Here is a 17277-nt window from a genome sequence, read left to right on the forward strand (position 1 = left end):
CAACAGGTTGATGTGAAAGAGCTGTTCCTGTTGTGGCCATTTGCCTTGGACTGTACATGGGCCCAGATGGGATCTCCAGCCCCAGAAGGTAAGCATCCAGTGTTAAGAAGAATGTAGAGGGATTCCAGCTGAACAGGATTCCTGCATAAATTTTGGATGGATTCATCCACTAGGTGAGTGATTGTAGGACCTGACTGGATACAGATGTGTGTGCTTGTTGGGTATAAAACAGTACTGAGCAACTCCTGGAGATATCAAAGATGCAGCCTAGTATTTTGTGTCATAAAAACACAAGCTGCCATGTGTCCCACAGATGCAGACATGTTCTTGCTGGAACTTGAGGGCTCTGCTACATACACACTTTGTATAATGTTTTTTTAAAGCATGGAACCTGTCAAGTGGGAGATGAGTTTTGTCCATTATCAAATCCAGAAGCGCTTCTATAAAGACATTTTGTTGGGTAGGGAGTCAAGATCGATTTCTCGAGATTTATCTTCCTGCCTTCCTGAACTTGTTTGAACTGCTTGACCATACCTCGTGATATGACTGACTCTGGAGGAGCCAGTCATTGAGGTAGGGAAGACAGTTATTCCTAGATGATAGAGGTATGCAGCTATGACTGCAATGATTTTTGAGAATACTGTGGGGGTACAGTGTAATATCCAGTACGGTAATGATTGCAATTGAAAGTGAAATAAAGAAATCTTTTGTGAGAAGGACAAAGCACTACGTGGAAATAGACATCTTTGAGGTTGAGGGTCACAAAGTCATTGCCAAATTGCAAGGAGGGAATAACTGCTAGGGACACCATTCTGAATTTCAAATGTTGGACATGCTTATTCAATTGCCTGAGACCTACTATTGGCCTCCAACCCTAATTTTTCTTAGGTTTCAGAAAATATCTTGAATAGAACCCTTTTCCTATGTGTTGAAGTGGGACTGGCTCTATGGCTCCTAAACCCTGGAGTGATGAGATCTCCTGTGTCAGCAACTGCTCTGAGAGGGGTTCCCTGAAAAGGAATGGGGAAAGGGGTTGAAAGGGCAGGGTGGAAGTAAATTGGATAGTATAATCTGAAGTAATGACCTCCAATACTCATTTGTCCAATGTTATAGCCTCCCATTTTTGATGAAATAGAGAGGCAGTGACCAAATTGAGGAAGCAGGGTTGTATTATGCAGCTGAGAAAACCTAGTCATTTGGTGGTCAGGTCTCATGACCAAACCAGCAAAACTGGCGTTTGCATGATGGTGAAGGCTGGGATAAAGCAGTCAAGGTAGTTGCAGGCTTTTTCTTTGAAAACCTCAACCACTTAAACTCATTCCCTGTTCTAAAATTACCAACAGGGCTGGGGTTAGTCACTTCACTTTAGCAGTGTCCTTGAGACTCCAGCTACTCCAATGCTTTTTTTGCCTCTGTCTTCACGAACAAGGTCAGCTCCCAGATTGCTGCACTGGGCAGCACAGCATGGGGAGGAGACGACCAGCCCTCTGTGGAGAAAGAAGTGTTTCAAGACTATTTAGAAAAGTTGGATGAGCACAAGTCCATGGGGCCGGATGCGCTGCATCCGAGGGTGCTAAAGGAGTTGGTGGATGTGATTGTAGAGCCATTGGCCATTATCTTTGAAAACTCATGGTGATCGGGGGAGGTCACGGATGACTGGAAAAAGGCTAATGTAGTGCCCATCTTTAAAAAAGGGAAGGAGGAGGATCCAGAGAACTACAGGCCAGTTAGCCTCACCTCAGTCCCTGGAAAAATCATGAAGCAGGTTCTCAAGTAATCAATTCTGAAGCACTTGGAGAAGAGGAAAGTGATCAGGAACAGTTAGCATAGATTCACTAAGGACAAGTTATTCCTGACTAACCTAATTGCTTTCTATGAGGAGATAACTGGGTCTGTGGATGAGGGGAAAGCAGTGGATGTGTTATTCCTTGACTTTAGCAAAGCTTCTGATACCATCTCCCACAGTATTGTTGCCGGCAAGTTAAAGAAGTATGGGCTGGATGAAGGGACTATAAGGTGGATAGAAAGCTGGCTAGATCATCGGGCTCAATAGGTAGTGATCAATGGCTCCACGTCTAGTTGGCACCTGGTATCAAGTGGAGTGCCCCAAGGGTCGGTCCTGGGGCTGGTTTTGTTAAATATCTTCATTAATGATCTAGAGGGTGGCATGGACTGCACCCTCAGCAAGTCTGCAGATGACACTAAACTGGGAGGAGTGGTAGATATGCTGGAGGTTAGGGATAGGATACAGAGGGATCTAGACAAATTAGAGGATTGGGCCAAAAGAAATCTGAATAGGTTCAACAAGGATAAGTGTAGAGTCCTGCACTTAGGACAGACGAGTCCCATGCACTGCTACAGACCGAGTGGCCAGGCAGCAGTTCTGCAGAAAAGGACCTACAGTTTACAGTGGACGAGAACCTGGATATGAGTCAACAGGGTGCCCTTGTTGCCAAGAAGGCTAATGGCATTTTGGGCTGTATAAGTAGGGGCATTGCCAGCAGATCGAGGGACGTGATCATTCCCCTCTATTCAACATTGGTGAGGTCTCATCTGGGGTACTGTGCCCAGTTTTGGGCCCCACACTACAAGGAGGATGTGGAAAAACTGGAAAGCGTCCAGTGGAGGGCAACAAAAATGATCAGGGGGCTGAAGCACATGATTTATGAGGAGAGGCTGAGGGAACTGGGACTGTTTAGTCTGCAGAAGAGAAGAATGAGGGTGGATTTGATAGCTGCTTTCAACTACCTGAAAGGGGATTCCAAAGAGGATGGATCTAGACTGTTCTCAGTGGTAGCTAATGACAGAACAAGGAGTAATGGTCTCAAGTTGCAGTGGGGGAGGTTTCGGTTAGATATTAGGAAAAACATTTTCACTAGGAGGGTGGTAAAGCAGTGGAACAGGTTACCTAGGGAGATGGTGGAATCTCCTTCCTTAGATGTTTTTAAGGCCAGGCTTGACAAATCCCTGGATGGGTTGATTTAGTGGGGAATTGGTCCAGCTTTGAGCAAGGGATTGGACTACATGACCTCCTAAGGTCCCTTCCAACCCTGGTAGTCTTTGATTCTAAGATTCTATGATACTTAGCCAGTGGTTCCAGTAACCTAGGGAAGGTGGAAAATAGAGCAGGGTGGGATCTTTGTGCTGACTGAGACCGGCTAAACTTCCTTTTATTTGCAGACATGTATATCCCTGAAGACTTAAGTGTTGCCCTAGAGTAGGTTATGAAATGAGTCATCCATGGAATCTGCAAAAAGCTTCTGGCCACTGAAAGGTACATCTTCCACAGTTGATTGATTCCAGTGAAGCCGGTCTCTTAGTAGTAGCATTCTTTGGTACTAAGCCCTTTTCTGCTGAGATATGAGACTTAGTTGGAATCTTAACACGCTTCATGGTTCTGGAAGTACCCAGAGCTTCACTAGCACTCCTCTCAGGGCCTGAGGTCTCCTGTGACTGGATCTTATTTGATAAGAGGAGGAAAACAATACAGAGCTCCTTATCTCCTTCCATTTCCCATATTTTGGGCAGCTGTAATAGGGAAATGTTGTTATCCCTTGGAAAAACTGATGGATTCATAAGACACTATTTTCCGGGAAAATGGGAAAGCTACTATAAGAAATTATTACTAGTAAAATTTTCAGATGAAGATTGGGCACATATTTGATTCAGCTATGTAGGTCATAGTGCAATAGCTTCCAACTAAATGCAGAGCCTTTTAAAATTTTGTTTTGATACTGTGGTAACGAATACCACAATAATGCTAACAAAACAACACCTGTTTTGTAACTAATAATTTGTATACTTGAAATGTTTAATAAATGTTTTAAAAGTAAGCAGGAGTATGTAGGGATTTGTAATAGATTAATTATTTCCTCTCAATCTCTATTTTTAGTACTAAAAAAGGGAACAGGTAGCATCTCTAGCAAAAATCATACACAATTTCAGGTGATGAGAACCCAGCATATAGCATACATCACTAATCTGCTTCTAAACATGTACCTCAGGAAGTCCTCAGCTGGGACCCTGGCTATCTATTCTCTCCAGAACTTTCAAATAAAAAAACTGGGTTTTTATTTGATGGAATTGTGATAGATTAGTACTCCAGTACTCTTAGTGGCAGTGTAGTACAGTACCCTAATAATTATCAGTATGTCTGCTTCATAGTATTGATTTTGGTGCAAAGAGATACTTTCTTGATTCCTTCATTCACGTTTTCAATATAGAACATATCTTTGGGAATGCTTATTGATATCAAATCTAGTCCTCAGTGCTACCAATGCTAGTAGCTGCTAAAATGCAAGAGTACAAGTGTGTCAGTGTAATTATGTCTCATTTCAGCTTGGTGTCCAGTGACCATGGTTGCGTTAAAACCATAAGATATCATTATAGTAACATTTTAAAGAAATTATCACCGTATTAGAATTTACCATATTAGGTAAACACATACCCTGCAATTTGCTGCCTCCAGTTTCGATACGGATCATAGAGACTTTCACAAAAAGCCAATGCGTGTCTTACAAAATCTTCTACAGGTGACTGATCTGCCACTTCTTTCTCTTTAGTTTTGCTTTTTAACTGAGAGAAAAGAAACAATTATGATCAGAATCCTTCTAGGAACACAAATTTTGTGAAGAAACAAGTCCACCAACAGACTTAAGGCTGGGATTCTCCAGAGACCTTTAGGGTGTTGGGCATCCGATTCTCCCTGACTTTCAATGGCGTATTTGAACCTGCCTTTCTTAGGCTCCTTTGAAAATCCCAGCAGAAATTCCTTCTGCTTTACTGAGATATGCAATATACAATCTATTAAAAATAATCATCAACTCAAAGGTTCTACTGTATTCATGATATACGTGCATAACACTCACTGACACTAATGGCAATTTCACATATACACTGTGGGGAACAGATCTCCACAATTTTAAATATTCCCTACCCAAATACTTCCTATGTATTGTTGACATTTCAACACGCACCATAAACTGAAGTACTGAAATCACCTCCTAACTACAGAAACCAATTCCTCTAAAATAATTCTTTTAATTTCAATTGCCTAGAATACATTTTAAAACTGTTTCATTAAGGCTTTTCAGATGCTTGTAAATAAGCAGTGAAAAAAATGCATTACTGATCAAGAACAGGGATCGCTACATATAAACATGCAATGATTAAGCTTTCTCTTCAGCCTTTCATTAAATTCTACACTCATCCAACTTAGTATAAATTCCGAATACTTGGCTGTTCTAGAGTACTCTCAACTAAGGACTGTAAAGCCCTTTTGTATATATAAATAAAACAAGCCTTAAATCATTGCAGTAACGTGGGGAGGTATTGTTCTGATTTTAAAGGTAGAAAACTGAGGTACAGAAAGAATGCGTGACCTGCCTAAAAACATACAAGAAGTTTGTGGCAGAGTTAGGAAGAAAATCCAGACCCCCTAGTTTCCAATCTTGAGCCTTCAAATCCTCGTTCTGTATTTCTAGAAGCAATACATACGAGAGTTGTAATTCCACGTACCTGCTGAATGTAGAGTGTAGTCATGGTGATGATATGGTTAATGTAGGAGCAAGTCCCAATTTCTTCCACATTAGCCAGATTTCTGTAGGAGCAACATGAGCCATAGTTGTTTGTATATTGTAATATTATTTGAACAGGCCCCTGAAGCTTTTTTTAGCATTCAATATAAAATAATACATGTCAATATTTTAAAAATATCCACAAAAATAATATACTGTAATGTTTATTCCTCTCACATTAAGATACTATACATGTGTGTCTTCCAGCTAGAAGAAAATCAGAGTACAGTCAGAGCTCCAGTCGTGTCTGTTTTATCTGGAATCTCAGATTTCAGAAGTTAAATTGATTCACAGAGCATTCTAAATAAACAAAACTCAGAAATGGAATCTGATACCAAAGACAACAATTATTCCTCTGACATCACTAAGAAAACTGGTGGCTTAGCCACAAATGGTTTCTAAAACCCCGAGCGAGTTTTCCACAGGCCTATTATCAGTTCTGGTTTTTTTTCTTTTAATTAAAAGGATAGGCATCTGACTGTATATTTTTAGAACACTAAAACATAAATGGCAAAAGAAAACCACTCCTGCTTGCATATTGTAGATGTTACAAACACACTTCTCAACCCTTGAGGCATGCGAATTAAAATAAGGAGTTCAGTGACAAAAAAGAATATTTTTTCAGTGACTAACTAAAATTGACAAAGCACAGAAATCTGAAGCTACAGCTACTATTGTTTCCTTAACTTATCCTTAGGCCTGGTCTACACTAGGAGTGGGGGGGTCGATGTAAGATACGCAACTTCAGATACGGGAATAGCATAGCTGAAGTCAACATATCTTATTTCGACTTACCTCCCGTCCTCACGGCACGGGATCGACGGCTGCGGCTCCCCCGTCGACTCCACTACCGTCGCTCACTCTAGTGGAGTTCCGGAGTCGAAGAGAGCGCATTCGGGGATCGATATATCGCGTCTAGATGAGACACGATATATCGATCCCTGATAAATCGATCGCTACCCGCCGATCCGGCAGGTAGTCTGGACATACCCTTAGAATTTTAAACGCAATCTGGGCACAACTGCCTCTTGCCATACAGTGTCTTTTCATTGTTCTGGCAGGGTGAAAGGACCACAAGGTTGGAAATGGTACCTGAGGAATATCCCTAGCAAAAGGAGATTTGTCTGGCCAGAGTAGAGCTGGGTCCTTTCTAGACAACATCATGGGGACATATTGGAGGTGAGGAGTGTACATGGCCAATGAGAGAGCTATGCTCATTTTGTAGATATTCCTCAGGGGACAGTCGCAGAGTATAAATTAGAGCAGCTCTGCCTAAATAGACATTGTTAGAGATAAAACTGTTGTATTCTAAATTGTTACTGAACAATTTAAAATTTCGGAGGAATGGACATTTTAGACCTCTACTTATATGGTTGTTTGATATGTGGTTAAGCAATAGCACAAAAAAGAAGATAAATGTTTCAGAAGATGCCAGTAATATAAAATAAAATATTTTCCTAAACTAAGGGACATGTAAATATGTTCAGAATGTGAATCAACTTTCCCTGGACAGTTCCCTTGGAAGTTATTTCATGGCCAAAAACATATTAGCAAACTGTTTTAAAAAAAAAAAAAAAAAAAAAAAATCTTGTTTCCGTTACGTAACATACATTTGAACTTTCAATACAAATAATATGCTGTCATTTTCTCCACTCAGTCCCTTTCTCATCATGGCCTTCTTTATCCATATTATTGTTTTTTTCCTTTCATTATACCATGTGTTGTGACTGCAATATGGAGAGTCTCTGTCTCTACTGGGCAACGTTTTGTCACACTGCATGTGTATTAAGAATCTCTATCTATATCGTTTTAAGTAAATCAAGATTTTCCAGACAAAACAATACACTGATGAAAGAAGCAGCCAGACCGAAATAAATACCTGCAAAGGATAATAAAGAATTTGACAAGTAAAAGTGATAGGGCTTGTTGCTCCTCCTCTAGTCCATCTGACATTTTTTGGACACATTGCAGCAGCTGAAGCCTCAGGACCTGCAGAATATTATCAGGAAGTAGTGATATTCCAGGAGGTACATCATCCACCCTTTAAAAAAATACACAAAATAATTAATGTATGTAAATGATTTTTTTATTTATACATTTTGTGTATTTGTGTGCACTGTTTCAAGCCACTATAATACACATGTTCCTAAACTGGGGCTATTGGTGGTTCACAAATATTTGCTGGTAATCCACAAAAAACTGCCCGGTTACACCGTGCTGGCTCTTCCTCCTTGTTCTCAGCTGCTACATTGTATTGAAAGGCAGCTAAAAATACATTAAATGGTTTTCTTAACATTACTTGTCCGTGTAAGTAACTGCTGTAGTCACCACAGAAAAAACTAGGGGAACTGATCCTGCAATCCCAATCAAGGAGAAGGTGATACAAGTATATTAAGGTAGGGCCACCCTATTAAAAATTTTTACAATCACTGGTATTGATCAAAGCTAACTAAATAAATATAATATTAACTACAAAGTAGCCACTGAAGCCCAATTACTAAATATCCACAGTGAAATTTTTCAGTATCTTAAGTATACAAAACACACAAATAAGAAATTTAATGGGATTATTACATGTGAGAAAACTGGAAAATAAGGGGTCTGGCAGACAGAAATCCTCAGCAATCCATCTGATGCCTGGCACTTGGCTGGTGCATTAATAATTACTGCTCCATCATTACTTGTTTCTGGAGATCAAACCAGGAAATAGATTTGTTCCTCTACTTATTTTTAAAAAGCAAAGAAACAGAAAGCACAATACTGTTATGTTGGTACAATCAATGTATCAGAGTCCTGCCATGCCCAGACTTTGCCCTAGGGAACCATCATGCATTCTCACCAGCTGATCTTCCCATGTTCAAAAGATTTGTGTAAAATATCAGAGGCGCTCAGAAGAAGAAAATTACAGACAAAAACAGCAGCAAGGCCAGAATACACAATACTGCTACATAGATTATTCTGGTTCAATAACATCCTGGAAATGCTCAGATGGGTTGGAGCAGCAATGTTTACTATAGACTCCTTCTGTCATTATCTCACTTGCAGGGAGTACACATTTCAGTCCAAGAGCTGTTCATTCATTCTTTCAGCTGAAGAAGAGATGCTCTGTCGTGTCAGCTGTCTGACCTAGGGAGGATACTTCAGGGAAACATACGGGAAATAGTTATGGGAAAATGAAGAGCTGGCAACAACTGGAGGACCCAGCCTGCAACAGCCTGTAGTTAGAACCAGATATGGTAAGCGAGAGAAATCAACCTCCAAAATCAGGTCCAACTCCAAAAGTGGAACTTTATGGACGGGGGGGGAACAACTATTCAGATGATACCTACCAATATTTAAAAAGGAAAATACAGCAGTATTTGGGGCCAAAATAATTTGTATCTGTTAGCACTGGAGAAGAAATCTCTGCAGAGGAAAAGAGGGGAAATTGATATAGTTTGCTAAACCAACCAGAGAGACTCTCTCCCCTAAGTAGAGCCCACTGGTAGATATGTAAACATTGTATATTTCCAGAATATTAGTGCCATCTAGCTGAACTCAAAGTACTCATATACAGTACAGCTGTGCATACTCTTCTGATCCTTTAGAACGCTATACAAATGCTGTCTGAAGTGGACATACAGAAACAGAGCAACTACTACCTTTCACACAACTTCCAAAAAAGAAATGCATCTTTCTGTGAAGGCAGCCTCCTCTTTCTAGATACCAGGGTATATGCCCACATTTTGCATAAGTCAATGTACACAGAATTCTTTACAGGCCACAAATTTCTCCATTGATAATTTCAATTAAGCTGGACAAGTAGCTTTCCAAAAAGGCCAACTGTACTTTCTCAGCAAGAGGTTTAAATGCTGCACAGTAAAGTAACCAGCAACTCCCTCATGCCACACACCCGCCCCCGAAAATAGAGTGACCAGATAGCAAGTGTGAAAAATTGGGACGGGGCGGGTGGTAATAGAAGCCCATCAAAAAAAAAAAAGCACCCCAAATATTGGGACTGTCCCTATAAAATCGGGACATCTGGTCACCCTACCCAAAGACAGGCTGACTGATGAGACAGAGGGAAAAAAAGCCTCAGGGAGCAAGACTGGAAGTTATTACCAATTCCACATTTTCTGTGCTACTGCACAAGTCACTGCGAAAAAAATTATAACAAGAGATTGTGTGCAGAGCAATAAAAAAAAAATGTCCGTTTTTGTAGAGCTGCTCTGACTGAAAATATAATACAGGTTTATTTGAAACAAGCAAGATTTCTTATCCCTCATGGAGCAAGATTGGAGACAATCTGACTGATTTGCTGTGTACATAAAGCACAGTATCAGCTTTTCCTAGTATAGTTAGCTGTATAAACAAGACTATTTCAAAGGGGAATTGGAAAATCTGGTATTAACCGACGTTTGTTTTTAGTATGTATTTTTCTTTTAAAGACATGGGTCAGAAGTTCATCCACAAGCCAAAATAAAATTCTAACTTGTGTACTGATTCACTAGCCATCTCACTTCCTTCTCCAGAAATGTAGATCTGAGCCTAAGACAGACTTGTTGAGGAAATCATAGTTAACACCAAGGGACTACAATACAGGGCCAGGCCTGAGAGTAGGAGTATGCTCTACACTGCAGACTAAGCCTGGGCTCTGACTCAGGTTTGAGCCCAAGCACCCCTTCTGTCGGCACATAAATACAGTATCTCTGATTCAGGTCAATGGGCACTTGGGACCCAGTTCTAGGACCCTGCTAGAAGTATTGGTCAGAAGCTGATTCTCCCTTGTAGCTCAGGTCCAAGCCCTGTCATTTTGCAATATGGACACAGCTGAAACCACAGATCTGAAGCAGAAGATCTGCACAGCACAGTATAATGTGTGAGCATGGCTGTGAGACTTGGGTCCAGCAACCGTAAACCCAGGTTACAATGCTATGTGGACACTCAAGTGCTGGCTTGGAAACACTGAGTTCAGAAGCCTGGATCCCAGACACGGGTTTACAATGCGGTGCAGATCTACAATAGGAGAATCACCTGGAGACATGTGATAGCAGAGACATGAAGGGGGTTACACTGGAAGAGATTAGGAGAAGTTAGAGGTGCAATTCATTGGTAATTGTGAACCACTGTCTTTAACATCAGACTATCAGCAAATCATTAAATCCTGCAAGTGAAAGAAATCTGATGCATCCGTGGAACTAATATAGTTCTCTCATTAATTATTTTCTCAATCTTTGCATTAACATGGGTGAACATGTTAATCCACCACACTAATTGTGTGAATGGAGTCAAACCGGTCTCCAACTGTTGTTCATCCTGCTGCAGTTTAACTACAGATTAGCATTTTTATAAAAGGAAGCACACACTTAAAAATATAAGAACTGCAGAAAATTACACTTCACTTTTTAGCCATAAACTCCTGACAAATGTGCTATTTATGTGACTTTCATGTGTCTTAAGTCACTTTTATGTGGGTTTGAACTCATACCAAAAAGTATGTAAAAATATGTTTGATTTGTTCTTCAACAACTTCCTTTAAGCTTCTCTGTTGTAAACTGATAACATACTCATACTGCCTTTGCAGTTATTCCAATTATTAACCAGAGTGAAAAATTTCTTCCCCATTCAGCAAGGAAAATAACTTCTAAACAGCTGGTAAGACATTACCCTTTCAATTGTAAATATAGTAAGATGGAATAGATGCTTTGAAAAATGCAAAATAGTGGACCGACAATCTCTCATGTTCAATATACACAGATGTCAACAGATCTATTATACTGCTAAGTACTCACCTTCCCAATGGAAGTGGTATAAACCCCACTGCTTGAAACACTTAAATCTAAACTAGATAAAACACTATAAAAAACTACAGGTAGCAATCGTACTGAGGCATGGGGTTGCAAAAGATGACCAACTCTACAACCAATGGTTCTTTCTCTGGCCTATAATACCTTACCATATATGTTTTATCCACACTTCGAGAACAAATTAATTCAGAGTTTTTTGAGATATGTATTCCACAAAATGTGATTTTTCAGGTTCCCAAACTTGGCATACAAGATTTAAAAGGAAATACATTTTTATGTGCAGAAAAAGATGTTCTCATAATCAGATCCACTTGTGGTATTACCCATTTAGATTCAAATCTCAGTAGTGCTGACTCACTCTTTCATGTCTCAGAGAAGAGTAAATTAGAGTTCCATGAAGTCAGCTGTGTTTTGGTCTTTTGGCTGATAAAATTGAAGTCCCATATTCTCTTCATGGACATAAATCTCACGGTATTTTTCATTAAAGTAGGGTGCCTTAGTTTGTTCAAAATTTCCTCTCCCTGCCCTGTTTTACAACACTCATTCTCAGCTGCCTTTCACTCAGAAATGTCTATCAAGTGCTGCATGCATGTAAAGCATTTTGAGATCCTATCAGATGAAAGTACACATAGCAGCTTTCTCTCCATCAACAATTCCTCATTTCAGCTTGCAGAACACAACCACTTCCAGACTCGAAGGGAGAATTAGCTTTTGATTAAAATGTATAAAGGGGAAGCAACTCCGGGACACAAATTAGAGATTAGCTTTGGTACAAGTGAATGTCATGGTGTAATGTGCTGATTATAAAGTGATCTCTCCATATTTATTTTGAATTGTTTCTGATTCTTTTGTATTTCTTCTCTTTGAAATACTGCACTATCAAAGGGTTGGTCTACACTACGGTGTAAAATCGATTTTAGATACGCAATTTCAGCTACGTGAATAACGTAGCTGAAGTCGAATATCTAAAATCGATTTACTCACCCGTCCTCACCGCGCGGGATCGATGTCCGCGGCTCGCCATGTCGATTCCGGAACTCCGTTGGGGTTGGTGGAGTTCCGGAATCGATATAAGTGCACTCAGGGATCGATATATCCCGCCTAGATTAGACGCGATATATCAATCCCCGAGCAATCGATTTTAATGCGCCAATACGGCGCGTAGTCTAGACGTGGCCAAAGTTACAACATTTTATAACGTATAACAAAATAAATCCAGAAGGATGTCACCAAGTGTGATTATATCTAAGTTCAATCAGGGACAGAAACCGATTTATTGTTAAAATGAACATAAACTGTCTCATAGTAGGATATTTATTTCTGGCCATCAAAACACAATAGTCACCTGCACTCTCCCTTATTTTGCCTAGACATTTTCTCTCTACATCTGTTACAAAATGAGTCCAATCATATACAGTCTTACTCTTTTAGGTCACAACACTAATCCTGTCATTAATCTCAGCAAAATACTAGATTTTATATTGAGCTCTCCAGATTATCACTTTGCACAATGAAGGCACTGTCACTGTTTTTGCACAGTTTATCTTTATGTTTGTTTTTTCCTTTTAATCTTCTGCCATGTTGCTATTGAAAAAATGAAAACAATTCTGTAGTTGATAAACACTTCCAAACACTTCTAATTTAGTCCAGTTATTCCACTGTTAACATTTCTCATACTGAACTATATGTTATAGAATGACAATTTAGAAGTTATGCACTTTCTAGGCAAAAAAATACAACCCTATGAGGATACATTTTTGCCTCACCAAAGCAAAACTGACAGACTATGCAATACAAAACAGAACATTTTTAGTTTTTGTTATAAACTGGATATAATCAATTCTATATGAAAAGTATTATTACACATAGCTAAGAAAAAGTACATTTTTAAGTTGCTAGGACTCAATTTCAGGGTTCAGTGTTTCCTTGCAACAATTGTGGACACTGCTAATACTTAAATAAAACCTGATCCAACATTGATTATAATGGATTTAGGACCAGAACCACAGTACAGGGAGCCTCATTCTCTGCATTCATCACTATCACCTAAGACAGCGTAATATTGGCTATAGTACTATGGCCAACTCTCATGATTTTTTTCCTCTCACAGTATTTGGTTTTTCTTAAAAAGCCCTAGTTCCTGAAGCCAGGCTTTCGTTAAAAAAAAAATTCTAGCCCTCATGGCTGTGAAGAAAAGCTTTGAGAACATGAACCCTGAAGGTTTAAAAATCAGAAGGCATAAAAGAACCAAAGATTTATTATATTTTAAAATTTCATGCTTTAAATCAATATCATGATTTTTCAATGTTTGGGGGTGGTAACACTGCTGTTGCAGGACAATATACAAAAGCCTGAACTAAGGTCTAAGCAGACAAGTAAAGAAGCAGCTTATTTTCGCATTTTTTCAACTATATTAGTCAAATTAAGAATTTTATCTCATCCTTAATATTAAAATAATCCCAGAGATTAAATCGCAAAACTATATCTACTATCTAGATCTTTCCCTTATATATTCTTTTAAACCACCAAAATATTATTTCACGCACCAGGCTTACTGCAGAATACTTATTTCGGCAACGTACAAAGAGCTGTAATAAGTAAATTTCTGCTAACAAAAACAAATTTATGTTGATGCCATTTCCTGGTTTGATGCAAATACCACTGTTTACTTAGTTTCATCATTAGCAACCCAAATTTGACCTTTAAAGAATGGGACTGGGAGTGCCAGTCAAGAAATACTGGCATGGAACAAACCATTATATAACATATATTTTAAACAGGATTTGGAGCCCAGAACACAGCCAGGTTCTCTCCAGATATCAAACACAAGAGGAGCAGATCTGAATTTCTACATACCTCGTGGGAAGTTTCTCAAAGTCCACATCCAGAAATTGTTCATAGCTAGAAACAAAACTGTCCAGCCAAAGCTGCAAATAATCTGGGTCTTTCTGTAAAGTGAAAGGAACACGTTAAGAAAAAATTGTTATGTTTACTGATGATCTACAGAATTGTATGAGAAATGGTATTGTCTACAAGAGAGAAAATATTTAAAAATATTATTTAAAAAAAGCTTTGATGGGGAAAATTAAACTTTAGTCCCAAAACAAAAGATTTTCATCAGACATTCTCAGCTAAATTGAGCTCTTTCCAATTGGTTACACATCCATTTTAGTACTTCTCTGCTTCCCGATATAAATTTCAAACAAAATTTTTAGACAGTCTATAACAAGCCTCAAATACTTTCGAGTGGTTGTCAGCTTCCTAAAAGATGCTAATTTTTTTTAATCAACATATCCTTAGTAAAGAGATTTAAATAAAATGCTCTGTATTTTGCACTAAAGTTAATTAGGATGACACTAGACTCGTTTTAAGGAATGTAACTTTTTTTTTGCCCCATATCCCACTCCCTGTATCAACTCAATATAGGACTCAATTTGTCCTGTATTCCAGCAATAACCATGCAAAGGATCATATATGGAAAAAAAATGTATAATGTGCACTGTATATAACTTCATACCATGAACACCACATTGGGGAGTGATCTCTATTAAAAATATACTTTTCCATATTTTTCATAGTTGGACTTCATCTCCAGGTAATAAGGGGGGCAGCCTGAACATGAATTATTTTTTGTTCTTTATGATAGTACCCAAAAGACTACTGTCAGGATTATGCTCGGTGCTGTACAAATACTAAAACGGTCCCTGCTGCAAAGACCTTATAAATCTAAATAGATGAGACAAAGGGTGAGTGGAAAGACCAAGTGATCACAGGAACGACTGATTGACATCATTTTAGTAAATTAGAACTAACATGACATCAGCCAGCCATCGCCTGTATCACACACAGATGTCCACGGTTCTGAAGATACCTCTCCTCAAGCCCAGCTCCAGCTGACACTGCTCCCCTAGTTACCACCTCAGAACGAGTCTTTGTGCACTGGGTAAGGACTGGCCTCCAAGGAGGTTGCTATTTCTTGCCCATCCCATGTGGTTTAAGGATATGCCCACCAGGGGCCCGGTGTGGGCTTGGAAAGGCATCCTTGTTTCAGTGTCTTATGGACAAAGTTCTTTGAGTAAAGGCATTCAAGACTCATTGACAGCCTATTCTAAAGCAAATATCTACATCTATATCTATATCTATCTCACACTATATACGAATACTGGATAGTAAAGGAGTCCGGTGGCACCTTAAAGACTAATAAATTTATCTGGGCATAAGTTTTCATGAGTAAAAAACCTCACTTCTTTTACCCATGAAAGCTTATGCCCAAATAAATCTGTTAGTCTTTAAGGTGCCACCAGACTCCTTGTTGTTTTTATGGCTACAGATTAACACGGCTACCCCCTAATGCTAGATGGTGACTCACTCCCAGAAAAACAGGAGCCTTTGGCCTGTTTGCTTCTCATTTTAAAAGATTCATTCACATGCAGTTTACAAATTAGTCACTACCTGCACAACAGCATGGAAAGACGACGACCTGCGACTAGCAGAGAAACAAAAACTTGTTTATCTCGTTAGAGCATATTAGTGACATTCACTATCTTTTGACTAGAGGCCAAATTCCATTCTCAGGGCACCACTAAGGGCTGTATTAATGGTTGCTGGCATTTCAGTGGGTGATGTCACTAAAGCTCCCCCTTCCCATACATTCCTATCTCCCTCTACATTCCTCCCTTACACTGCAGGGTTCAAAGTGAGTAGTTTGCAGAGGGAAAGAGGGAGGTAACCTTGCCAGAAATGTTGGAAGTAGTGTCCCCTGGGAAAGCTTGTCAGAATATCTGTCATTTGGTGTACACTCATTTCAAAAGGCAAAAAATTTGATTTTTCAGAAGTAAACTGATGAACCAGAGATAAGCCTTCCCTTCCCTGGCAGAGATGCTTTGGCAATATCTAGACATACACAAAGTGTAAATTCAAACATTCACATATTATTTATCATAAAATGTTGGCATTCAATTTATTTTTCGCTTTTCCCATACTCTCTTCCATTTTTGCGACAGCTGCACTTCTCTGACAACACAGATCAAAAAGCTCAGGGCAAAGTGTGTATAGTGGGAGACAAAACATTCTTAGTCAATGGGATACAGCTATGGAATAAGTATCAGAGGGGTAGCCGTGTTAGTCTGGATCTGTAAAAGCAGCAGAGAATCCTGTGGCACCTTATAGACTAACAGAAGTTTTGGAGCATGAGCTTTCGTGGGTGAATACGCTCCAAAACTTCTGTTAGTCTATAAGGTGCCACAGGATTCTCTGCAGCTATGGAATAATCCTCCAGAGGCGATCAGGCAAATCCAGTCTGACCACCTGTAGGAAATGCTGCAAAGCCTTCCTCACTGAGAAAGCCTTTCTCCATAAGTAACACTTGCAATAGGGACATCTCTTTCTAATCCAAAACCGCTAACAGACGGGAGACACCTCCTAAAACAGACAGGTTCATAAGCTGTTCAAATCATATTGTGGCCTCATATTGATTAAGTGCAGTGCTGTGATATATAGACAGGTCTTCTCCTCTCTTCCCCCTATCCCCCTCAACCTCCAATGTCTGTTCTTCATTCTTTCCTTCCCTCCTGCTTTCTCCTTGCATCACATTTTGATATTCCTTCCCATCCCCTTCTCCCTCCCTTCCTCCCAATCTCACTCCCTTTTTTAGCTCATCACTCTCAGGCTCTCCCTTTTTCACTCAACCCTCTTGGTTCGTTTCCACTATCTCCCCACTCCTACTCCCATCTGAAAAATACTCACTTTTCCCTTTCCAATGCTCCTCCTCCGGCTCTCTCTAAAGTACAATTTAGAGGTGTTTTAGAAGTATTCATTATGTTCTAATAGCCTAGTGTAGACAAAGCTATGTATATTTTAATATGTTCTAAGCTGGTCAAGCTATGCTGATATACTGAAATCTATTTCCATCACTA

General features: G+C 39.4%; 1 protein-coding gene across 4 annotated transcripts in view; it reads right to left on the reverse strand.

Moving 5' to 3' along the window:
• The window catches only part of NBEAL1 (neurobeachin like 1), a 141334-nt gene that overhangs the window by 105452 nt on the left and 18605 nt on the right, over positions 1 to 17277 (reverse strand). For all 4 annotated transcript variants that reach the window (XM_032775343.2, XM_032775342.2, XM_075069994.1 and 1 more), the window contains exons 3-6: positions 14219 to 14310; positions 7456 to 7617; positions 5518 to 5599; positions 4448 to 4575 (exon numbers count right to left, since the gene is read on the reverse strand). In XM_032775343.2, coding sequence (XP_032631234.1) covers positions 4448 to 4575; positions 5518 to 5599; positions 7456 to 7617; positions 14219 to 14310 — 464 coding nt within the window. The remainder of the gene's footprint in view (positions 1 to 4447; positions 4576 to 5517; positions 5600 to 7455; positions 7618 to 14218; positions 14311 to 17277) is intronic.

Source organism: Chelonoidis abingdonii, chromosome 10 (genome assembly GCF_003597395.2).
Source record: "Chelonoidis abingdonii isolate Lonesome George chromosome 10, CheloAbing_2.0, whole genome shotgun sequence".
In the NCBI taxonomy this organism is placed as follows: domain Eukaryota; kingdom Metazoa; phylum Chordata; order Testudines; family Testudinidae; genus Chelonoidis; species Chelonoidis abingdonii.